Source organism: Chenopodium album, chromosome 10 (assembly GCF_948465745.1).
Source record: "Chenopodium album chromosome 10, dcCheAlbu1.1, whole genome shotgun sequence".
NCBI classification, from domain to species: Eukaryota; Viridiplantae; Streptophyta; class Magnoliopsida; order Caryophyllales; family Amaranthaceae; genus Chenopodium; species Chenopodium album.
Window position 1 is genome coordinate 55215843 of NC_137843.1, and position 25945 is coordinate 55241787.

The following is a 25945-nucleotide window of genomic DNA, read 5'->3' on the forward strand; positions in this document are numbered from 1 at the left end:
TACTAACCTTTTTAATATTGTCAATTGAATATCATTTTAATATAAAAATGAACATCTTATATAATTGAGCAAATACAAAAATCTATATTAATTAAAAAAAAGAAAATGAACATTAATTTTATGAGAATATCCTATATCATGAAAATAAACATTTAATTTTATAAGAATTGTCAATTTTGGTGGCAAAAGTAACATCCTGTACTCAGATCCTGTACAACAAATTGTCAATTTTCTTGATTGGGTATTACGTAGTACTTTTGTTATTACTTACTCGTACTTCACAAAGATCCTGTACTTAGATCTCCAGTTTCTTCTTTTAGCTGCTCTCTCCTACTGAAAGGTTTGCATTTCATTAGTTTCAATTTGGTTATTTTAATGTCTGAATTTGATGGGTTTTCAGAGAGTTTTGATTAATAATTTGATGGTTTGTGTAAATTGATTGAACAGTTAACTTAGTTGATGGATTTTTGTGTTGATGTTTGATTCATGATTTTTGGTGGGTTTGTTAAAGATTGGAAATTGAATTGATTTCCATCAGGGTTTGTGGTAGAATCTTGAATTTAGCTAGTGATAGTCTATTATTGATAGGAGGTACGCGATAAGTCTGTATGAGACGGTCTCACTTGATCAAGCTTTAATATTTGATCATGGAAGATTGGAAGCAATAATTTATTATTATTGTGCAAAATTTTAGTTCCAAGATGAATAGTTTTTAGCTTGTTTATTATTATGCTAGCTTGTTTTATTCATCTTTAATAATTGTTCTTAATTGGACACATATGGAGTTGTTTGAGCTAACATTCAATTAATTGGGGTATATAATTGGAGATTTGCTGGAATACTTTTATAGTAGTGATGATGATTGTAGGAAGTTATATATAAAGCATTGTCTGAACTAGTTAGTACGTTTTATTAGATATGGGGAGCAGCTCCACGACTATAGTTTGGTTTAGAAGGGAAAGGATTGAAGACAATCCTGCCTTGGCTGCAGCAGCCAGGGATGGTAGTGTATTGCCTGTGTACATATGGTGTCCAAAGGAAGAAAAACTACCCTGGCCGAGTTTCGAGGTGGTGGTTGAAGGAATCCTTGATCCATTTGGATCAGTCGTTGAGGTCACTTGGTGTTGAACTCGTGTTGATTAAGGCGGAGAGTACCCTTGATGCCATGTTGGAATGCATCAATGCCACTGGCGCGAATAAAGTGGTGTTTAATCGTCTTTATGGTGAGTTTCGATTCCTAATTCATGCTTGATTATGCTCATTTGCAAGTTTTTTTTTGTACTTCAGACTATGTTTTTGCTACTGTTATGTGCATTTGATTTATAGGATCAAGTAGTCTATAGTACTAGGATTTTGTTTGTAATACTAGCAAGAACTATGTTTTGAGTAGTTGGTAATCATAGAAACTATAGTTTAGACTACCCTACCACTATGAGAAACACTATAAAACAGAAAGTGAGGCTAAGAGGCTTCATGGTGTTCAGGCTGTGATTTTACTTATAACTGATAAAAAAAAAAGGTTATAATAGTGTAGACTAAGAACTCTTCTTGTTAACAATGATTTGGCTATTTGGCGATCTTTATTGTGTATAGCTAAGTTTAGGCCGTTGAAATCTTTCTTGTGTATGTTGCTTGATGTTCTTTATCAAGCTTCTCTCTTTCAGATAGATATGCAGAAAGATCAGTTATGTTATGGTAGGGAAAGAAGGAAAAGATGCAGGATTCTGCTCATTTATTCATCCTCTGTTGTATTATGTTTAAATTGTGCCTGTTTTTAATATAGTAGTAAACTTCTTGGAGGAAAAGAGTGTCAAGGTTAGTTTTTATATATCATCAATTTGTATGAGGAGCTCATTTATTCATAAATTGACCGTGCTGTTATACAATACTCTGTCCTTTGTAGCAATGGCTTATACTGTATTCTTGAAATTGGATTGTGTTTTTCTTGCAGATCCTGTTTCACTTGTTTGTGATCATAGCATCAAGCATAAACTTGGAGAGCTCAACATTGCTGTACATAGCTACAATGGAGATTTGTTGTACGAGCCATGGGAAGTGTATGATGAAAAAGGCCATGCTTTTACAACATTGGTTCCTTTCTGGGACAAGTGCCTGAACATGCATATGGATCCCACTTCATTTCCTACCCCATGGAGTCTTTGCCAGCTGCAGGTGCATATTCGTATTATGTATTCCTTTCATTCCATATTGATTTGACTTCTTAAATAACATTTTTTATATCATAAAATATATGCATTTTTATCTGTCAATTTATAGCACCAATGCGACATTACTTTTCAGTTTTTAATGCCAATGCTACTACCTTATAGTTTTTCATAACCTTATAATTCACTTGTAAAAGAATGGAAGGAGTACAAATTTCTACAGTAACTTATGGTAAGGAAACTTTTTAATAATCAGTGACTGCTTGTATTGTCTATCAGGATCATTTAAGAAGTTTTCAATTAGGGATTTGGGTCTTGAGAATGGTTCAGAAATATCAAGCAACGATTTGCTAAAAAGAGCTTGGTCCCCAGGTTGGACCAATGCTAATAAGGCACTCAGAGTTTGTCGATCAGCATCTGCTTGAATACTCAAAATGCAGGGTTAAGGTAGGAGGGAATTCAACATCACTGTTGTCCCCTTATCTACATTTTGGGGAGTTGAGTGTAAGGAAAGTTTTTCATAGTGTGCAAATGAAGCTGATGGTGTGGGCAAATGAAGGGAACAGTTGTGGTTTGGAAAGTGCAAATATGTTTCTAAGGGCTATTGGATTCAGAGAAAATTCTCTATATATCTTTGTTTTAACTTCCCTTTCACCCATGAAAGACCCTTGCTGAGCAACCTGAAGTATTTCCCTTGGAATTCAGATCAGATGCTTTTCAAGGCTTGGAGACAGGGTCGAACTGCCTATCCACTGGTTGATGCGGGAATGAGAGAGCTTTGGGCAACTGGGTGGACTCACAACAGGATGAGAGTGATAGTTGCAAGTTTCTGTATGAAATTTCTGCCGCTTCCTTGGAGGTAGGGAATGAAATACTTTTGGGATACACTTCTGGATGCCGATTTGGAATGTGATATTCTAGGTTGGCAGTATATCTTTGGGAGCTTACCAGATGGTCACGATCTTCACCGTCTGGATGACCCAGAGGTACGCACATTAGCTGCTTTAGTAAGTTCCTTCTGTTACATTAAAGAACCTCCTTTTTATCAGGATTCCAGTGTTGAGTTAATATGATAAAAGATGCATCCTTTGTTATCTACATGTAAATAGATGATGTTGCTTATTTCTTTTTCTCTGTCTATGGGCATGTTTTTGTTTCTAATCAGTTATTGACGTAAAGCTAAACTATGCAGTGATATTAGGCTTTGTTTTTTTTCACCCAAAAAACCTTTATCTGAACTTATTACCCCTTAATGAACTTAATGGCTCTTTCTTGAACTTATCTAAACTTGCTGGCCCTTGTTTGCATGTGACTGCAATTTTAGTTCTGAATTGAACTTGGGTATTATCAACCTTATTGTTCTGAACTCATTTTACCTAAAACTTATACGAGTATTTTTTTTAGCATGATGCTTTCGACATGCATACTAGCAAACACATAGTTCTTTGATGCCCTATAGGCAGTAGTTTGATGACAAATTCTGTATCAATTATGCTTTCTTTTGTTTCTCTTTCTCACAATTCGTACTTTGCTATATATTCAGAAATACATTTAGGCTAATATAATTTTTTCCCCTGTTTTATCTTGCTACCCTTAATGTTATGCCAGCTTCAAGGTTCTAAATATGATCCGGAAGGGGAGTATATTCGGCAATGGCTACCAGAACTTGCAAGAATGCCAGCAGAGTGGATTCATCATCCATGGAATGCACCTGCTACAGTCCTAAAAGCTGCAGGAGTGGAGTTGGGATTCAATTATCCAAAACCAGTCATTGAGATGGACACGGCCAGAGAAAATCTGACCTAGGCTCAGGGGCGGATCTAGGGGGGGTTCAAGGGGGTTCATTGAACCCACAGATTTTTCGGAAAAAAAATTATAAGTTTTAATTTTTTTTTTAAAAAAAAAAAAAGAAAAAAAGGGTTAAAAATAATTTATGTGAGATAAATAATCAAATGTTAAAGCCTGGCACATTGGTAAGGGAGTGATTGTTAGAGCATTGAATCTCCTCCTTAGGTCTTGGGTTCGATTCTTGCTGCCCTCATTTTATGTTTTTATTTTTTTTTTGATATTTTTTTCCGAGTTCTTCTGTTCTTTATGAGTTTGTGAGACCTCTTATTCCTCTACTCCTCTTAATTCTTAAATCTTTATTTAATGGTTAATCTCATTTTATGTTTTTATCTTTCTTTTTTGTAATTTTTTTCCGAGTTCTTCCGTTCTTCGTGAGTTTGTGAGACCTCTTATTCCTCTACTCCTCTTAATTCTTAAATCTTTATTTAATGGTTGATTTTATTAAAATTAGTGATAATTAGTTAATTACATACTGATTTTTTTAATTGGTTTTGATATATTGTTGAATACTTGAATTGTTGACAAATTGAATTGTAGAAACTTAGAATTTAAAATTTTTACTTGGTCTTTTAATTGATAATTAGAAGAAGTTTACATTGTTAAATTTGTGTTTATTGGGGGCTTGAGATTTTTTATTTTTATTTTTATGTGTAATATTGATTTTTTGCAATAGAAATATAGATTTATAGAAGTAGTAATGTATTAGCACGCTTGAATTTCAAACTATGAAAACTCGAAAAATGCTTTTGTAGGTGTTTTTTTTTTTTTTTTTTTTTTTTGTAAAATCCATCCATTTGTAATTAAAAAAAAAAAATGAACTTATGTATTGAATATTTAGTTAATATATGATCATCATTTTTTTAAAAATTCCGAACCCACAGTTCGGAATTCCTGGATACGCCACTGCCTAGGCTATATGTTTGATGCAAGGAAAGGCAGGAGCTGAAGAAACAAATGGCACAAATGAAGTTGTAGTCGACAGCTCCGAGAAGGGTGGAAACACAGGAGATACAAGGTTTGATAACTCTGAAATTTTCAGGAAATCATCTATACCAGAGGTTGTCTTGAATGGAAAACCAAGTTGCATTACTGGGTCATCCTGTGATCAACGGGCTCCCTCGATGCAAAATATGACTAATAATCTCTTGCCAAATAGGAAGAGACCGAGAATTACGGGTTCTCTCAGAATAATCCCTCTCTCCAGAAGAATAGACAGCACTTAGACAATCTTAGGCCTTAGCAGCTGCAGGAACAGCTGCGCGGTTTTATAGTTTACAATACAAGCCTTGTTCGGATTATGAAGTAGCCATACAAAAAGCAAAAAAACAGAGTTCAAGTGAAGATGGTCAGTAAAGCTGTTTCCTTTATATACTTTATGTGTTACGGTTTGCACATTCTGATGTAAGATTATTTAAATATGTCCAACTTGCTGTTCCATTCAACTTATGTCAATTAGCATCATGACATGTTTATAAGGAATACGAATTTATGTTGTTTTCTTGACTTCTAATTTAACTTCTTATTGCTAGTTAAATTTATAAAGTTTGATTTTTTCCGTAGGTTTGATGCTACTTCATAAGATTTGATTTTGTTAAAAACCAAACAAGGGCTCAGGTTCTTTATGTGAATAACGCGGTACAGTACTATGGCACTACCTTTGTTACAAAGTTTAGAAGTCTTTGATACAAGGTTCTTGGGTGTTTTTAAGACCCCCTTCACACACAATTCTCATATAGGAATTATTTCATGAGTTCAGAGTGGCTAAGATGGGTGCAGCAGGTAATGAAATTGCTAAAACTTTAGTGTGATTGGTAGGAATTATACCTCGGAAGAGTAGTAAGACTGTAAGAGATGTACAGATCCCTGAGACTTGGTAAAACCGACATCTCATATCTTAAATAGAACCACCTGACCTGATCCAAATCTGAATTACGAGATCCAGCTTGTAAATTTAATGTGACTAAATTTGATTTGTTATCTGAGTTTGCAAAACAACAATAGATACCAAACCTAAATGGACTACATGAAAACGAATTGTATGACTCATCACCTTAGTATGATAAGAATCGAACTTGATGTGAATGACTTGCAACATCAAAAATCACCCAAGTTATAAAATTGCTTCTTTGTAATATAGTGAGGGGCAAGTTAAGTTTTGTACTTTTATGAGTTTAGTTTTGGAAAATACTGGTCCTTTGATGTTTGACATTCATTCAGGCAGGTTTGATTATAATTCAGTATTATAGAGGAATGAAATATTTTTGAAAAATTTAGAAACCTTGCTTGCAGTTTCCTTTAATCGGCACCAATTTCCTAAGTTTTCTGATAATATTAGTTGGGTGTGGTCATATACTGCTTGTGAAGCATGTACTGCAGAACCAAGGTTTACGGCTTTGGTTGGTGGTCTATATGACTATATGTGACTGTTAATTACAGACGAAGGGAGTATATAGTTTTTATATGTGGTACTAGCAAGTACAACCGGAAAACTTTTTAGTGGCCGGTAATTAGGAGTTCAGACATCAGTTGGTCCTTTGCCGTACTCCAAGAGCTACATATACGTACGTAAACCATTTGTCTTGGACACTAATGGATTTCATCAATGAATAGCATTTATCTTCTTTTGTTAAATGCTTTCCTATTGGATTTGTCTCTTTGTCTAAATATCTCTAGACAAAAGCTTGAGTGTGATCTACTGAGAGCTCCAATCAGTAATTAGTCTTCATAAAACCTCTTTGAAATCGTGTCGTTTTCCATGTTTAACAGTTGAAACAATTTTTTATGTCGAACTACTAGTTTGCAGGATTACTTAATTTAGCTAGTTTAAGTGCAGAATCCATCTAAACTAATATTAAAGAGTAAATGCACTTTATAAGTGTGTGGCTCAATGTTGGAATTTATGTCTGAAGGCAATATTCTCCTAATAGTACAGATTGATTAACTATTGTAATGCAGGTGGGATTGGGTAGATTACCGAACATTTTGTCTGGTTGATCTAGACAAACATTCTGCGTATTATGTTCGTAGTCATCGTATAACATAAACATTTACCTACAACATAGATAATTCTTCTTATATCATCATCGATTAGGTATATATGCAGAAGGCAGAAGACAGTTTCCGCGAAACTCTGGTGCATCTTTCTCAAAAACAAATTGTGTACTGATTTCTGATACCGAAAAACATAGTCTGATAGTCAATGCAACCAAGTATGGAAACTTCGGTTTATAGAATGTGGTTGATGTTGAACTGTTAATCAATTTCAGGCTCATTCTGAATTAGGAACCTTCAGTTCTTGTCTTATCATAATAGGAAATAATCATGTTTATTTCTATATTTGCTGCTTTAAACTCTGGTCTGCAATTGCACAAGTAGCAAAAATTTTATGTACGGACCACATACGATTTTTAGTGAATGAGACGTTTGGAGATAATATCTGTCGACGTCTGGTCGTTTACGTGTTGCTTCTTCCCGTGACAACTTCATGCAGTCCCAAATAATCCCACGCGGTGTTCTACAAGGTCCTCCTTTTGCCACTCTGTGTCACTTCTTAACGTTTTCAGTGGTGACATTTTCTGAAATTTCCATCAGCAGTGCTGCTTGAGGCTTATATGCATCAAGATTTGGAATGGACTTTAGGAATGTTGGGGTGAAACTATACATATTGTGTAACTTTATCACTCAATTATACAAAAATGAAAGGTAATAAATGTGTAAGGTAGCGCCAACTCCAAATTTAGACTATGCATCATTGGTATCAACATTGACGATTCAGATAAATTAATATAAGTAAATACGGAGTATATCTAGGTGAAAAGAACACAGGCGTATTATACTTTTAGCACGATACTCTCATACTCCATACTTTTTTGATGTTTAGAGAGCCACAAGGACAGGGGTGAGAATCGATCACATGATCTCCTAAAACCGGAGAGAAGCTCTAACCACTTGATCTATCCCTCACACTCGTACTCCGTACTATTTAGCTATGTAAGATTATCATAGATGCCTAAGTTGGAGAATAGTCTTAAGAGCCTACCATAATGCGATATTAAGTTGGCTAAATTGGTCTCTTGACTTTCTCGAAAAGTCAGTGGAAGTTGATATTTCTGATTCTTAGGGGACAAACCCAAATCTTATATTGGCCCCGTTCTCTCATAACCTCATTTGGATCATATAGTTTAATAAGCAGTACTCAATTTTTGTCATATTAAAAAAGCCACTAATTACATTAGTAGTTTTTCAAAGGGAGTATCATTTAACTTTTAATATATTAGAGAGTTCTAATGTGAGACGGTCTCATGTTGTAAACTAAAAAAAGAAGTCTCATTTTTTTATTCATGAAAGTCATCCTTCAAAATAGGTTAGAAGGACGGAGTTTCATGAGTATAATGATATTTGTATGAGGAAATTAATTATTTTAAACCATGAATTATATAAGATCATTATGCTAAAGGAATGATGATAGATGAGTATATACCCAAGGATAAACTATGCATCTTTATAAGTAGGTTCCACATCAAAAGAATCCATGCACAAAAGAGAGGTTTACATCTAATCTATACATTTTACAAGATAAATAAACAGTATATTAATTGTGTGTTTATTAGGAAAAAGATTCTACTCCGAATTCTGTGGTGCTTTACCAATAATTTAGTGTTACTTTTGATATTTCTATGAGAATCTTCCCAAAATAATAGAAAAGGCTAGGAAGGAATTTGAGAAGTGGATGAGAATCTGAATTTTTAATTACGAGTTTATTTAAAAATAGTTTTCCTAGGTTAATAATCTAAATTTAAGGAACATTATTAGGCCTTACTTGTATAATATAGGCTTAGATTCGGCAACTATAATAAGCTATCACAAATATGATCACCGGAATTGCAACTACAAAAATTACATGCACTACCTAGAAGATTATCCATTAAATTCATCAGTAGCATCAATGTGAACACCAAAAAAAATCAATAGCATCAATGTATCATAGTATGATACGCTTTAATGTATCATAGCTGGAAAAACTTATTAATGTTAGAGGGAATCAATAATCAATAATTCAATAATTTAATACTAAAACAGACACCGGGAGTGACACGTGTCACATCCTGATGATGTTGTTTCCCTCCAAAACTCCCCTTCCCTTTTTAATCTTTTTTTTTTTTTTTATTTTTTTTTATTTTTTTGTGTTTATATTTGATTCTATAATAATATCATTTCAAATCTTTTATATTATCTTTATGACAACTATATATTCATTTTTATTTGGTGTTCATAATTCAAAGAGTTAAGTATAAAACAGGGGACTCAACTCTTGCAAAATGTAGAGAAAGGGGACTCTATTTATTTTACAGAGGAAAAGGGGATTGGGGTTAAATCTCTGGTGGTAGGGAGTATTTTCAGGTGACTTAACTCACTTTTAACCCAAGAAGAATTAATTCCCTTGTAAAGAATTGAGTCCCCTCATTATTACCTTGATTAAACCAGACAAATTCAATTCCTTCATTAATCATTACTGATGATTGGTTTAAAAATAAAATTGTTCGAAATTAAGAAAGTGCAATAGCAATGCAAAAGTTTTGTTCTTGAATTTTTTTTAATGTTTGTTGTCCAAAAAAAAAATAATTCTTTCAATAATAATAATAATAAGAACAAAAAAAAAGCCAAAGCATGCTCTTCATCTCTGGTTTATTGTAGCTTATTTGTCTTGTATTTGTTTGATTGCGTGATTATAAAGTTGGTAGTTGGTCAAAATTGGACCGGATCTTGACAAAATTTCTCGTGCCCAGGCCAAACCCGCAAAAAAGTAGCAGACTTGTCGAGTTTTTCTGGCTGGGATCGGGTTTGTAACCAAAAATATGTTTTAAGGCTTGTCCAAACGCGCTCTATTTTCGAGCCGGATCGATCCAAACTCGAATCAGACTGATATTGATCACCTCTAGGTGGTAGGTGGTTGACAATCCACGTGAGTCAAGATTATCTTATGAGATGGTTGTGATTTTAAAGAGAAATGTGGAGTTGGAAGGTCGAGGATGTAATGAAGATGTGAAGAAAACAAACATTCAGAAAGTTTTGTAATTCTATGCCTTATTTTTGTTTCAAAAAGAGGAAGGGACTCTATTTTTTATTAGTCTTAATTTAAATTTTTTTTTTCTTAATAAAAAAACACAATTAAACCAAAGGGACTCAATTGTTTAACCAAGGGGACTCAATTCTTTCTCTTATTTAATTAAAACCCACCGAAAACCCAAACTCATTCTAGCCCAGTCCCTTTTTCCTCTGTAAAATAAATAGAGTCCCCTTTCCCCACATTTTGCAAGAATTGAGTCCCTTGTTGTATACTTAACTCTAATTATTATATATATATACATTTACCTAAATAATTATTTCAACTTCTTTAAAAAAAAAAAAAATCAACTCTTTTTTAACTATATTTTAAATGGAGTATTATTATATTTTGTCAAAAAAGTTATAATAAATTGATTCATATAATAGATGTTAAAGAAATTACTTTAAAACATCACTTTTTTTTTTCAAATACCTCTAGCTAATATTTTATTTCAATTTCAATTCAATATAACTATATATTCAAGTTAATTACAATCTTGTTTATGAAATTTTACTACTATACGTACATATTATCACAAACTGATATACTGCTATAAAATAAATGTTGTGTTTAACAAATGATTTTTTAGATATAAAGGTGATATATTATTTGTAATTTTGTGTATGTTTGCACTTTTGCTAATAATTTTAGTGGAGATTTTAGTTTGTTATTCGATTAATTTTTGATATTTATTAAAAATACATTTATAAATAAGTATTCACTAATATGGCCACTAGACATGATCAAGCCCCGCCTGAAAAATTCTCGAGTTTTGGCAGACTAAAAAAATCCATTTTTTATATCATTTGTTGTTTTGCCTATTTAAATATATATTATGACATTATAATTTCTATATATTTGATTTGTATGTTTTATCAAATTTTATTTGTTGGATATAATTAATTTTCTTAAAAAAATTAGACTTATCATGCATGGCACGGGCCTTAAGCTAGTCTTATATTATAATTTTACCTCAGTAAAATCTCATAAATATACTTAATTTAAATATATGCATTATTTGAGTGTATCTATATTCTACATAATAATTTTTTTTGACACAATCTATACAATATTTAAATTCGTCTAAAGATAATATTTTTTTAAAAAAAATAATTAAAGGAGCAATATATTACCGGATGTATATTGACTTCTATGTATACTGTGATGTATAATAGGTTTATTACTTTTTTTTTCTTTAGGAAATAATAGATTTATTACTTAATTTTAAGCAAATTATTTTGACGAGAAGAAATTTAAGCAAATTTAATCACTTTAAGTTATTATGAATACAAGTCAAACAGTAAATTAGGATGGGTCAATTTTGTATTGACTACTACTCCTTAATAGATGAGTACTAAAAGTACGGATTCTCTTATACTCTATTGGTATAGTATACGGAATTACGGAGTCCTAACTCTTAGTCCTACTAGACCACAAGTCCACAACTACCACCCTTTTTTTTTTAAATAAAACCCAAAAAATTTGTACAAACTCCAAAATTACAGTTACAATACCCTTATCGACCGTTGGATCACACCCCTCACCTGCTCTCTCTTATTTTATTGGTTTTTTAATTTAATTTTTTTTTTTATTTCACCATGCTTCGTATAAAATATTGGAAGAATTTATTTCACATGGATTGTATGAAATTTCCTTAAACTTATACTCCATGTAAAATTTGAAGTACTCCGTAATTTATATCCGTCTTATCCTAAATCCAAACTCACATAATAATTTTCTTATTTAATTCCTCCCGAATATTTCCTTCTTTAACTTAAACTCTCACTCGAGGTACTTCGCATGAAATTTTCTTCAACTTGTACTCCATGTGATAATTGAAATACTCGTAAGTTATATCCATCTTAGAAAGTGAGGAACGAGGAATAACTCAAATGATTAGACCTCCCTCTCAATTTCAGGTGATATTGGGATCGATTATCATCACCCGTCCTCGTATCTCTCTAACCAAAAAAAAAAAAAAAAAAAAATTATATCCATCTTGCCATTATTTAAAAAACAAAAAAAACATATTAATCCCCCAGAATATTCCTTTCTCAACTTAAACACTCACTAACTCCCTCTCACTCTTACTCTCAACCAATACTCTCTCTCTCCTCCATTAACAAACAATGTTGAGCAGAGACTACGAAATCATCGAAGAAATCGGCAGCGGTCGATTCGGCGTCGTTTCAAAGTGCAAATCCCGATTAACCGGAGAATTCTTCGCCGTCAAATCCATCAACAAATCCTCTGTTTCCGGCGACACCATCGATTCTCAATCTCTCATCAACGAACCCAAAGCTCTCCTCCTCCTTTCTCTCTCCTCCACGTCATCACCACCACCACCATCCTCCTCGTACATCACTCGTCTTCACTCCACTTACGATACACCCTCTCACCTCCACCTCATCCTCGACTTCTTCCCTTTTCCCTCCCTTTACGACGTCGTTTCACTCCACCATCGAATCCCCGAACCCGAATCTCGCTCCATCGCTTTCTCTCTCCTCCATGCCATCCTACATTGCCACCAAAACGGTGTCGTTCACCGCGACATTAAGCCTGACAACATCTTATTCGACCCGGTTACAAAACGGGTCAAACTATGCGATTTCGGGTCGTCTGGGTTTGTTAACGAAGGTGGGAGGATGAGTGAGGTGGTCGGAACGCCATATTACGTGGCACCGGAGATTCTAGAAGGAAATGGGTATGATGAGAAGGTGGATGTATGGAGTGCTGGTGTCGTTTTGTATGTAATTCTTGCTGGAATTCCGCCGTTTTATGGAGAGAGAGTAGAAGAGGTTTTTGAAAAAGTTTTGAGGGGTAATTTGAGGTTTCCTTCGAGGGTTTTTGGGAATTTCTCACCTGCTGTTAAAGATCTTTTGAGGAAGATGATTTGTAGAGATGTTTCCAGAAGATTCTCTGCTCAAGAAGCTCTTCGTAAGTTCTCTCATTTTTATTTTATTTTTTGGGTAGTTTTAATTTTATTTAATCTCATGGTATATTTTTTGACCTGATTTTGATTAATTTTGGTTACTCTGTTTTCTTGCATATGTTTAATTTTACATGAGCTACTTTAATTTTTATTGTTTGAAGTTTTTTTCTCGTTAAAGTCGTATGGTTCTGTCGTGTTCAAGTGTTTGATTAAGCGCTATTTTTGTGAAATTTTACATGTAAAGAGTTTGAGTTTACATGCATTGTGAAATTAGTTATGTAGATTATTGTATAGTTTTGAAATATTTAGGAGATATTGGGTGATTTAATCCCGGATTGCATGCAATAGATTAGTTTGGGTATAATTTTTGGATCAAATTTGAGATATGTTACCCTTTTTTGGTGGATTATGTTATGAAATTTTTATTTATTTATTTTTTTTATTTAATAATTTGGTGGATCAAAGTGTAAATTATTATTTTTTTCCTTTTATTTTTAGATGGTGGTGTAAAATTAATTAGAGTTAAATTAGGAAAAATAAGTGCAATTTGGAAAATATTATTCCTCTGTTTTATTCCCCTGTTTATGTGTTTCTTGATGAGTGCTATTTTTGTTTGACTCAACAAAAAGGAAAATTACAAAACAAAATTAAATGGTGTGGGAATTAATTGAGGGTGATATCATAAAATTATTGAATATTCTTTTGTTTGACTGATAGTACATGCATTAGTACTAATGATTTCTAGAGCCCTAAACTACTTTATATGCATAATAATATTGTTATATGAAAGCTAAAGTTATATCTAGAGTCCTCTTTAGATACCGTTAATTGTTCTATTTCAATAATATTTTTGAGAAGATGATTGCTTATTATGATCTTTTTTAATTGTAATCAACCGTATCCATAGTGTTGCTTTATAATGTAGTTTAATTAATCAATCAGCCTTATCAATATACAAACGACAAAGATGGGGTGTACGTACCATGTACGTGCACAATCTTATGCGTCAAATGTTGTATAATCTGAATTGTTGTAATCTTTTATTTGCCTCAAATACCTATATTAGATCATCGATACTTTGACATGGGTGTAAAATTTTGACATGTCGACCAAGAACATGGAATTTTTTTATGCATCCGTACATAATATTGAGTTTATTAGTCCCAAGAGTAGGTCATGAATATGGTATGCATGTCAAGTAGGTCCTCATTGCATAAAAAAGTGCATTCTTAGTATAATTTTGGTAAAAATGAACTAATATGAATACGTTTGAATGATATGTAGGACACCCTTGGTTCATGGAAAATGGAGGGCAACCTACGACAATGACATGAATCTATATAAAATTAATACAAAAAGACAACATAAGAGTATATAATATATATATATGATGGTAACAATGCTAAGAAGTATTCTGTTTTTAGCTTTGCGAGGAAGTAATGTAAATGAAGTAAAAGTGTTTGGTAGTAGTTGTAGTAGTTTTCAAGCTATAAAAAGCCCGGTTTTCCTTCAACATAGTGGCTTTTGCTTGGATTTGTTTTTTAGCATTGCGGGAAGAAGGGTTAGGAGTATATGAGCAGCAATATGGTGTAGGCAGCTCTAATTTGGAAGATATTGTACAAAAACTACTAATGGGAATATCTTCTGATTTCTATACTTGTGAATCTTGTTGTTGTCTCATTCTTTTCATGTCTCTATCTTACAAATATGTACTCGTACTATACATAGTTTGTAAAGAAAATAAGTTATGAGGGTCTTTCCTCGCACAAATGATTTGATGCGTGTTGCGCTTGAAGTTGGCGCATATAGGACACAACTCAACCCTTCACATGTGCATGTTGTTTTTCATATCAAATAAACCTAGACTGTATGATGTTTATATAATATAGTATACGTTTCAACTATCATATATAAAGATAAATTCACTTCAGTAATAACGTCAATAAGACCAAAGAAAAGAATATTGACTAGTCAAGACACTAACACTTGTTAAGTATTTAACCCGTAAATAGTAGATAAAAAAAAATTCACGTGAATTGAGATTTATTGCCATAGATATACAACTCAAGTACTAAACATGTGTTTGGTTATATCAATTGACTGTTATGTAGCCACAGACACAGTGACCAATAAGATTGATAAAATTGATCCATAACTGAATTTCATTAATTTTGGTCAAATTTTAGGCTTTTGATTTATTTGGGCCAAATTTAGGGTTAGAAACTTAGAACCATATGTCAATATGGGCCTCTTTGATTTGTAATGATTCAATCTGGCCCAAATGGATTGGTATCATTAATATATAGCTATAGCCCACTATGATTGGTTGTAAATGTAGCAAAATTGTTTGGGCCATCACAAATTAAATTTGGGTTCACTTCTCACTTGCAATCTAGAAATTTATATCTTCTACTTCTGGTTGATGATAATAATTCAAGGAGATTTTCATTTTATACAATTCATAGGACCAAAATTTACTATCCATTTTCTCCTTCATTAATCAGCTTCTTATATGATCAAAGAGAATTTAAATTTTTCAGAAAATTTGTAATTCGTTATATATCTATTCTGTATAGTGTAGACCTTAATCAAGATGGATGAATATTATTGAACTTTAGAGAAATATTTTAAAATCATAATAATGAATTTCTTTAGATCCTTTTAACAATCTTTTTAATATTTCAATTAGCAACAACTTTTTGGTGCAGCAGGCCATATCTTGTGATAGGGGTTTTCCGAGTTATTTTGTTAGGGGTTACTCGAGTTTCAGTCAGGGGTCACTTGAATTACTCAGTTAGGGGTTATTTGAGGGATTCAGACATATGTTACTTGAGTGGTTCACTCGGTCAAGGGTTATTTAAGGGGTTACTTGGTCAGGGATTACTAGAGTTACTCGGTCAGGGCCTCAGGGGTTACTCGAGTTACTCGGTCAAGGGTTACTCGACTTACTCGGTTAGAGGTTACTCGAGGGGTTACTCGGTCATGGGTTACTCGAATTACTTGGTTAGGGGTTATTTAAGAAGTTTGGTCAGGGCTTACTCGAGCAGTTCGGTCAAGGGTTACTTAAGGAGTTCAGTTAGGGGTTACTTGAAGTGTTACTCAATTAGGGGTTACTTGAGGTGTTACTCGGTTAGGGGTTACTCGAGGGGTTTGGTCATGGATTACTTGAGGGGTTACTCGGTCAGGGGTCACTTGAAGGGTTACTCCATCAGGATTAACTCAAGTAACCCCTGACTTAGTAACATGAGTAACTCCGATGACTCGAATAACCCCTGACCGAGTACTCTTCGCCGCATGGTACAGTAGGTCGCATACAAAAAAAAAAATGTATTTAATTAGTCATTTGTAATAAAAGCCTAAAAGAGATACTTATCCATAAGTTATGCTACATCTAATTGATAAAATTTCACATTCTAAAGACTCGTACATTTATTTTTATAACATAAATTAAAGGTTTTTCTGAGCTATGCCCTTAAGATTGTTGAGTTTCTAATGTGTATCCATGTTTTTTCAAAAGTACAAGCTATACCCTTCAACTTAAAATATTTTACCAATTGTATCCTTAGATGTTAACTCAACATTAGTAATACTATGAAAACGTATATGATGTGATACGATGATGAGAAAAAAAAAAATGCAACTTTATATTATATGTGCACAAATGCGTTAATGTCACATTGAAAATAAGATACCAAAATGGGTTAAATTAAAACTCAATCAATTGTTATTGGATACTTCTTCTGTTTTTTAATAGTTGCAACAGTTTGACTTTTACACTATTCATGTATTTCTCTTTGACTAACTTTGACGGTTTATACTTAAGTAAAAATATAGTCATGTTGGATCTTGTTAGATTCATCTCGCCTTATACAATTTTATAATTTTTACATGTCGGAAATTAAAGATATGAACGATTAAAAACATGCATCGACAAATGTGAAAAGAGAATTATTACAACTATAAAAAACAGAGGAAGTATAAGATTATATTCAGTCGAGCAAGTACTGGCCGCCCACTTTGGTTAATGTTACATTGAAATAAGATGGGACTGGGTGATTAATTTACAAGTCTAGTGATGAGATACTTTAACTAGTAACAGTCGGTTTATTGATAGAACCCTAACAACATGGGCTTGATTAGGCTTGTGAATATTTTACATGCTTAAAGTTTGAAGTAGTGTTATGTAAAGTAAGAAATGCTTTACCTTATGAACGGATTTTGGGATTAGTTTCTCAAAAGATTGTAAGTTGTCATTGATTTATTTTCGTCTACTTCTTTCATCCCTATTTCGCTTCTGTTTTAAAAAATGCATAAGGTTTATTAACCACACAATTCAAGATGTTCGATAATATTCATTTTCCTTTAAAATTAGTACAGAAATCGGAGTTGAATAAGGCCCCAAGCTTTGTGCACAATTTCATTACATAGCCATAAATGTAGCAAAGGATTATGATCCGATTCCCTCCGTTCCCTCCTAGTCTCGGTCCCATCATTTTAGATTAGTGTTTGATTATCAAATGTTATTCGTACTATTATGTAGAAATTATTAATTAAAAAGTTTCTTAAGTGAGATGGATAAATAAGGAAATTAAACAGAATAATATAGACGAAATTTAAAAGAGTATTTCTGAAAGGAAAAAAAAAAAACTTAGTATATTGTCACTTTAAAGAACCAACTAACCAATTCAAGTGATGCACTCCGAATTTCAAAGATAAGTTGGGGCTTGAGGGAGAATTGTACATAAATCTTGTTATTTAGCCAATGAGCAAAGACGTGCAAAAATGCTTTCTTCAAGACACAAATAATTAAAGTTAAACACAAAGTATTGTGTAAACAGGAGGTAGTACCTTTGTACGTGTGAGATCAGAGACTAGATTGACCATGAGTCCAGTCTATGAGTTTCTACATAGGCCGTAGCCCATAGTGGTTGAGAAATTTAGTTGTAGCAAGTGAATGTGGCCCAAATTGATTTGTATCTTGATAGATAGGCCACTTGACATGGTAGCACAGTATGGCCATCTCTCTTTTATGTTAACATTCCTAATCACTCAAAACCGTAAACTTCATAGTAAGATAATATTTCATCATCAATACTCCGTACATGATATGATTCTATTATTAAATACTTCCTCCGTTTCTTTTTAGTTGACACGTTTCTTTAATTACGTTTGCCAACGCACAACTTCAACCATTCATATCTTTAATTACCGATAAGCAAAAATTATAAAAATTTGATATTTTGAAAATATATATCATGACGAATCTAACAAGATCCCCCATGACAATATTTTTCATTATGTATAAACCATAAAACACGGTCAAAGAGGAGTGTATGAATAGTGCTAAAGTCAAAATGTGTCAACTAAAAAAAACGGAGGTAGTATAAGAAAGATATATTATTTAATATTATAATATCTATGAAAAATATATCACAATAATATATTTTCCATTTTTCCTATATCCCTAATGTCAAATTTATTTTCAAATCATCATTATTAACGAAAAAAATATATAAAAAAACTATAATATTCATGTACGGAATAATAGCATAAGTTGAGCACAATAATTTTTCCTTTCCTAATTTTTTTTTTTTTTTAAGGATAAACTGATAAACTTTAACATAAGACTCCATTCCTTTTTTTTTTTTTTTTTCCAGGGGGTTTGTAATATGGGAATATGTAGTGGACCAAAGGACACTACAAAAGAAGAGACATTTAGCAACAGATCAAATCTGTTAAAGGATTTTTATTTCGGTCGCTAGTTTAGCAACGGATTATTTTTATCTGTTTCTTATATTAGCAACGTAAAAAAAAATCCGTCTCTAAATTCAGCAACGAAAAAAAAAAAAAAAATTCGCACTCTCAAGAATCGCAAGAGGTAGGAGTCGAACCCGTGACCTCAAAGTCACATAATGAAATATTAGAGACGAAATTTAAAATCCGTCTCTAGTTTAGAAACGGATGATTTTCAAATTAGTTAAAAATGGAAATTTACATTAGAAAGAAAAATTAGATAAAGTGAGAAGTGTAGAACTATAGAGATTAGAGAACTAACAAAAAAAAAAAAAAAAAAAAAAAATCAAGTGAACCGAAAAACGAAGGAGATCATTAAAAAAAATAGAGTGAAGTTATATTTATGTTTGGAAAAATTGTTAAAAATAATACAACCTTTGACCTATTCTTTTTTAATAATATAACCTTTTTATTATTTTGTAATAATACAACCTTTAGGGGTGTTCATTTTATATACGACAGAATCGAGTTTTCGATGGGTTTTGAGGTAGGAGAAGAGGAGGGGATATTCCCCCCTTCCCCATCTCTAGGGGTGTAAATGAACCAAGTCGATCAATAAACTACTCGTGTTCGGGCTCGTTTGAAGCTCGTTCATGTACGTTTACTTAATTAATGAGCCGAGCTTGAACAAATTTTGAAGCTCGTTTAATAAATGAGCTTGAACACGAACATAGATGTTCATGAACAACTCGTTTATTTATGTTCATGAACTACTCATTTATATATGTTCATGAATTATTGATTTATTTACAATTGTTAATTTAGTTATTAAATTTATAATTAAGATTCAATTATTATGCTTATTTTGAAAATTTCAAATATCAAAAGTACAAATCTCATTTATTGGAGAAGCTCGATTATTATTAAGTTCGTTCATGAAAGACTCGTTAAATAAACGAGTAGTTCACGAACCGTTCGTGAACATATATTGTACTAAATGAGCCGAGCTTGAACAGAAATTTGAGCTCGCTTGAAAGCTCGGGATCGTGCTTGAACTTGCCTAAGTTAAATGAACTTGAACATGAACAAGGTAATACTCGGCTCGACTTGGCTCATTTACAGCCCTACCTATCCCCACCACCAAAAACTCATCCCTTCTCCTTTTCTAGCCTCAAAATCCACCGAAAATTTAATTTTGTCTTGTTTAAGATGAACACCCCTAAAAGATTGTATTAATACAAAATAACCCAAAGATTGTATTATTAAAAAAGAATAGGTCAAAGGTTGTATTATTTTTAGCAATTTTTCCTTTATGTTATTACCATAGTTTGATGGTTATCTTGTGCGCTTTAGAATATGATGTGCATTTTGATTTTAGTTAAAATTGTTTTTATTCTAAAATGAGTATTTTATCGTAATTCTAGGATGTTTTGAAAACGACGAATATACTTTATGAATTTATTGAATGGTGTACACGTTTAATAAATTCATGTGATAATAAAATGATTGGTTATTAAATAATAAAGATAAGGCCATAAGAGAGTACAAGAGTTGAGTGAGAGACTGCGAATGATTGAGTGAATAATATAGAGAAGATAACGAGGGTGTGTGTAAAAAGTCAAGGTGGCATGTATCAAGCCGAAAGGCCAAAGTAAATATGTAGGACGAGGCGTGGAGTAGAGTGCTTGTTTTGTTAGCATTTTTTGTAATTTTTTATTATTGCTAATATCACTACTAAGTAGGTTGGTCCAAGGTCAACGGTATTGTGCAAATTGAATCTTATGCATAAAAGTCCAACTTCGTGTGCCCCCTTACTACCTAGCATTTACATTTGAGTTCTTAGCTTGTTATTTGATCATCTCTTTATGAACTTTAGGTAGTTAAGCTGAACATTTGTGAAAATAATTTAGGAGATTATCATTATCATTTTTTTTTTCTAAAAAAAAAAAAAAAAAAAAAAAAGGATACAATGGGAGATTAGGATCAGATTATCATTATCATTGTAACAAGCTGAGATGGGCTAAGCTGCATAAGGCCCCGTTCTTTAAAGCTGCTCTGCCCTGCTCTGCTCAAAAGAAATTTGCTCTGTTCTGCTCTATTTTCAAATAATAATTAATAATAACAATAATAATTAATATTCAATATTAATAATTAATATTGTATTGATGATAATAATTTATTATTTTAAATAATTATAATAATTATTAATATTAAAAATAATTATAATAATTATTAATATTAATAATAATTAACATTTATTAATCATAATAATAATTAATAATAATTATCAATAATAATCTAATATATATATATATATATATATAAAGGGGAGTTTTTTCCCGAGTTTTTAGAGAGTCATATAGGATTCATTTTTCTAACGCACCACGTAGGATTATAAAATTTAAGTGTAGCCAATAAAATAAGAGATTATTAATTTCTTTTAAAATTAAATAATTCAAATGCCATGTAAACAAAATTGTCGAATGAGATTTTTAAGTTTAAATTAATTAAATACAAAATATTATCTTTTGATATTATGAATTTTATCTAAATATATAACAAATTTTAGCAAATACATAAAAATATATATATATATATTTTTAAAAATTCAAAAAACCGTGCATCGCACGGGCTTCATCTAGTATTTAATAATTCAAACTATTAAGAATTAATATTTAAATATTTAATAATATTATTAATTAATAATTTCTAATAATTATAACAATTCTTTCAAAAAAAAAATAATAATAATTGTTTCGGGTGCTTTTTGGATCTCCTTGGATACTGGTCGCGCTCTTCAGGCAATGAGACTCGGACACCTGCAAAATGAACGAATATTCCTTTACCAGAATATTCGCCTCCGACGATCAAGTTAGAGATCTAAAGCGGAAAGGCTAGAGAGCGAAAGTAGAGAGAAGTTGGAGCTATTTTATGCTCTTTTTTATGTAATGTCATAATCCACCCCTCCCATCATAAATGATTGGGGTATTTATAGGGGTGGGAGTTTGTGCCCCTTTAGGGTTTGTGACCTAAAATTCCGTGACATGATTGGCTGCGCAATCAGGAGGTGCCACGCGTAATACGGGGGCGCCGTTTTGCGGCTTTCAAGAATATTTCTCGGGAGTTGGGCTATGATGCAATAAGGCCTCTTTATGATGGTTTCAAGTGCTCTTTTGAGCCCTGGACACGCGTCATCTTCCCATAGGGACACGTGTCGCCCTTTGATTGGGCCACGTGTCGCTACTGGGTTGGACCACGTTTATGGGGTATTTTTACCCTAAACATTTGCCCCTCAGAGGGGGTGGCTCGTACGCTACAGGGCGCCTCCTTTGATCTTTCACCCATCTTGAGGTGTACGAGTACATGGAGACTGGGCGTGTAGCTGAGAAGGCGAGCAGATCTGTCCGCCCTCATAAAGTTGGTCGTTCTACGCTGGCTGACTGTCTTCGTCCGCCTAAAAGCTTTTCTAGGGGACGCTCGAGTCTGAGAGTTAGACGGACGAACTATGCCACTTGGATTCTCGGGGGTGAGCTCGGACGCCCAGATTTTTAAGATGAATCCCTTAATTTTGTTTATTTGACCATCTATTTGGATGCGCCGTTACTCGTCTGTCTCTTTCTCCGTCCAACTTAACAGGACTATCTTTTCACCCTTTTGAATTCTAGATTACATTTTCAAATTAAAACCGTTCGAGTTCTGAAGGCGGGAAGATGAATTTACAAATATGCCCCCATAAATTTTGCCTATATATATAGAGGGTTTGACCTCACTTTTGCACTTTGGAACTTTGCGAATTTTTAGAGAGAGATCAGAGCTTTTTAGAGAGAGAAAGTGATTTCCTTTGAATCTTCAAGAGCTCTGCCGTGTGATTGAGTTTTTCGGGCATATTTTTGAGTTTTTCAGTCAACTTTGAAGTCTTCTCAAGAACTCTTCGAGTTTTCTACACGGACAGAGGTAGGCCGCCTGTTTTCTTTCCCTTCACCTTTACTTGTATTATTATTTTTCCTTTGTTTTATGTATTTTTTCAAATCTGGCTCAACACTCGGCTTCGTCCGTTTCTCCTCATGAGCCCGGCCGTTCGCCTGCGACTGAGGAGTCTAGAGTGGACGGAGACGAGTTGTCTTCTTCAGGGAGTGGGTCCATTTCTAGTGCGTACCTACTCACCTCCACCTACTCCTCTCTGTCCCTACAGTCGGACATGGAAAGGACAAGGCAAACATATGATCTTCATGCGGCCAGAAATCCAGACGGTAGTCTTGTAATACCTCGTATTTTTGAAACGTATTTTCTAATTAATTAATTAATTAGTAATTTCTAAAAAGGGTATTTTAGTAAATTTATTATTTGGAGCCAAAATAATATTTGAATTTTGGCGCCAAAAGTATTTTGAAAACTAATCATTATTTTGGATAAGATTTATTATCCATTTATTTTATTTAAAAACCGGATTATTTATATATATTCCGGATATTTTAATTAAACAAAATTATATTTTATTATGGCCGAAAATTCCTAATTTAATGACTATGATTTTCGGATTATCTATGTATGGAAAATCTGATTTTCTTAGTTATTTTATTTAGTGAATAATTGGAATTTTATTAATTAATTATTTTATACAATAAATATTATTTACACAATTATTTTTAATTCCTTAAAACTAGCAAATTAATTCCCTAAATATCTAAAGCCACCATGATGGATTTTTGGGTGACTTATTTTGGTAAATTATATTTTTAATTATCTCCTTAAAATCTCTTATTTTCCTTAATTCTATTTATCCATCTTTTTAATATCCAATCATCATATTTTCTTGCCATTTATTCTTCTTAATTATTCCCCAAGTAATTCCAACGTCCTTATTATTTTTCATGACATACATACATTCCATATTCAATTATACACAATCACCTTAATATCCAAACTTTCCTTAATTCTTTTACTCACTTCTCCAAGTAATCTCTTAAACCCTACTTACCATAATTCTTCCCACATTCTCTTGCCATAATTCTTGCATGAGCTAGCCTATAAATACCCCTTCATACCTCTCATATTCTTCACACAAAAACTCAATTCTCTTCTTCTCTCTTATTCTCTCTTATTCTTCTTTTCCCTAAACCTTTTCATACTTTTCTTCTCCTCTTTTCATACAAATATTATCCCGTTTATCTTTGAAGACAATTTTCGGGCACTTCTGGTCAGTTTTTGGGGTATTGCTGTTTCACAAAAGATTGTTTCTCTCGAAAAATCCTTGAGGTTAGGCTCAAGAATCACCCAATTCGGAGTTATATTGAAGGAGTTATGACCTCTGCAAGTTCTGCCTATTCTTTCCTACGAAAATTCAATTCTCTTTAATCCTATTCCTTTATCTACTTCATGGTTAGTTTTCTAAAATAAAAATACCTATTTCAAAGCTATAATTTTATATTAAAGTATTATTTTAAAAGAGTTTTATAGTCCATGCACATTAGATTTGAGTTTATGTTGTGATAACCTTATGGTTATGTTATTTGCAAGGTGTATTCGTGATTGAACTTTAAAAGTGCGAAGTGTTGATTGATATTCGGAATCAAGGTTCTTGAGGTTCTTTTTGTGTGGTTTTTCTAGCAAGGATCAAGGTACGTTTAGGTGGCTAGATACCTTTGAAAGTGATTGGTTTGAATAACATGTTTTACATGATTTGATTGGTGATTGAATTAAATTGATTTGAATTATGATTTTGAAATAAATTATGTTTGAAGGTATTGATTTTAATAAAAGTATTTTGAATGATTGATTTTTAAATCATGTTTTGAATGGTTTGAATTACTTATCATGTTTAAATAAAGGAATTGATTTTAAAAGGTTTGTTGAATTAAATAAAAGGTTTTTCAAGGAAAAGTTATTGATTTTGAAAAGTTATTGATATGAGATTTTATTCTCAAGTATCTATTTCAAAGGTTTTGATTTTCAAAGTATGTGGAATTATTAAAAGGAGTTTGAATTATAATGGAATTTATTGGATATTAAAAGGATTTATTGAACTATTGAATTATTATTATTAATGCTTTATAAGCATGTTGGTAATCCCACTATGCGGATTTGGTTTATTGATAAGGCCTTGGACTTTGTATGACCGGGTCTTTCCTTAAGAATAGTCTTGTAATATAAGGAGACTAGCTTGGGGGGTGTGCACACTTGGGTGAGAAATTGGATTAAAAGAAATTGGTTCTTAATAAAGGAATTGGTTTTATTAATTATTATTTTGAATATTGAATAGTTGTAATCGGTTTTGGAATAATGAGTTTGAAATTATTGGATTAATTATTGGAATTGATTTTAAAAGCATGTTTGCAAATAAATTGATTTTACATTATCTTGCACTTACCGTAGTTAGCATATTTTGCTAACCCGTATTTCCTATTTGTTTTGGTTCGCCCTGTTTACCGTAATGGTAAGCAGTGTTATTTCAGGTGGAGTGAATAAATTGATGCATTGGAGTCCCGGGATTTGGTTTCACTAAGTCAGGAATCGTGGTCTTTGTATCTATTTTTGGAGTACTCATAACGTTGGTTTCTATTCATAGTTATTATTAATAAAGAAGAGTTTTGAAGTTTCCGCTACAAAGTATTGGTTTATTTAGTGAGTTTGAGTAGCCTTGCATAATCACGCGGCGGTAATACGCCCAAGTCTATCTCTACGGTATAATTATACGTATTATACTAGTATTTCCGTAGAGGGAGATTTGGGGGTGTTACAAGTCTGGTCAATCCTAAGAATCCTTATGACCCAAATAACACGGACGTAGAAACCGGATCTACTACCCATACAACCGCTTCCACGGGTACTCATTGCTCGGCCGTGGAAGTAACTTTTTCTTTTGAAGAGGGCCAACGTGCACAAGGCGTCTCTTCTTCTGCGGGAGTGTCCAGGCCAACCCTACAACTCAGGTCCTCACAACATGCCAACTCGGCCATGCAAGCGGCCGAGTTGCTATCTCGTGAGAGGCCTCCTTCCCTTTCTCGGGCGGCCACTGCTGGTCCGTCCGTCTCAGTTCCTGCACCATCCCATCTCCAACATAGCAGAACGGACAGGCCTAGGACTGGGGTCATCATTAATGAGCTGTCCGACCTGCCACCTCGCAGCAACCCTTCTTCGAAAAATCAGGCGGCCGCTGCAAGG

The 25945-nt window shown here is 32.9% G+C and overlaps 1 protein-coding gene and 1 pseudogene across 2 annotated transcripts in view; both read left to right on the top strand.

Moving 5' to 3' along the window:
- The first annotated feature begins 918 nt into the window (after positions 1-918).
- LOC145562574 (cryptochrome-2-like) lies at positions 919-3971 on the top strand (annotated as a pseudogene). Its single transcript, XR_014094410.1, has 4 exons — positions 919-1223; positions 1952-2172; positions 2445-3151; positions 3774-3971. The product of XR_014094410.1 is annotated as a cryptochrome-2-like (transcript).
- Positions 3972-12248: 8277 nt separating this feature from the next.
- Positions 12249-25945, top strand: part of LOC145564174 (phosphoenolpyruvate carboxylase kinase 1-like) — an 86788-nt gene continuing 73091 nt past the window's right edge. Inside the window, exon 1 of the mRNA XM_081624510.1 lies at positions 12249-13056. Within this exon, the coding sequence (XP_081480636.1) occupies positions 12249-13056 (808 nt within the window). The remainder of the gene's footprint in view (positions 13057-25945) is intronic.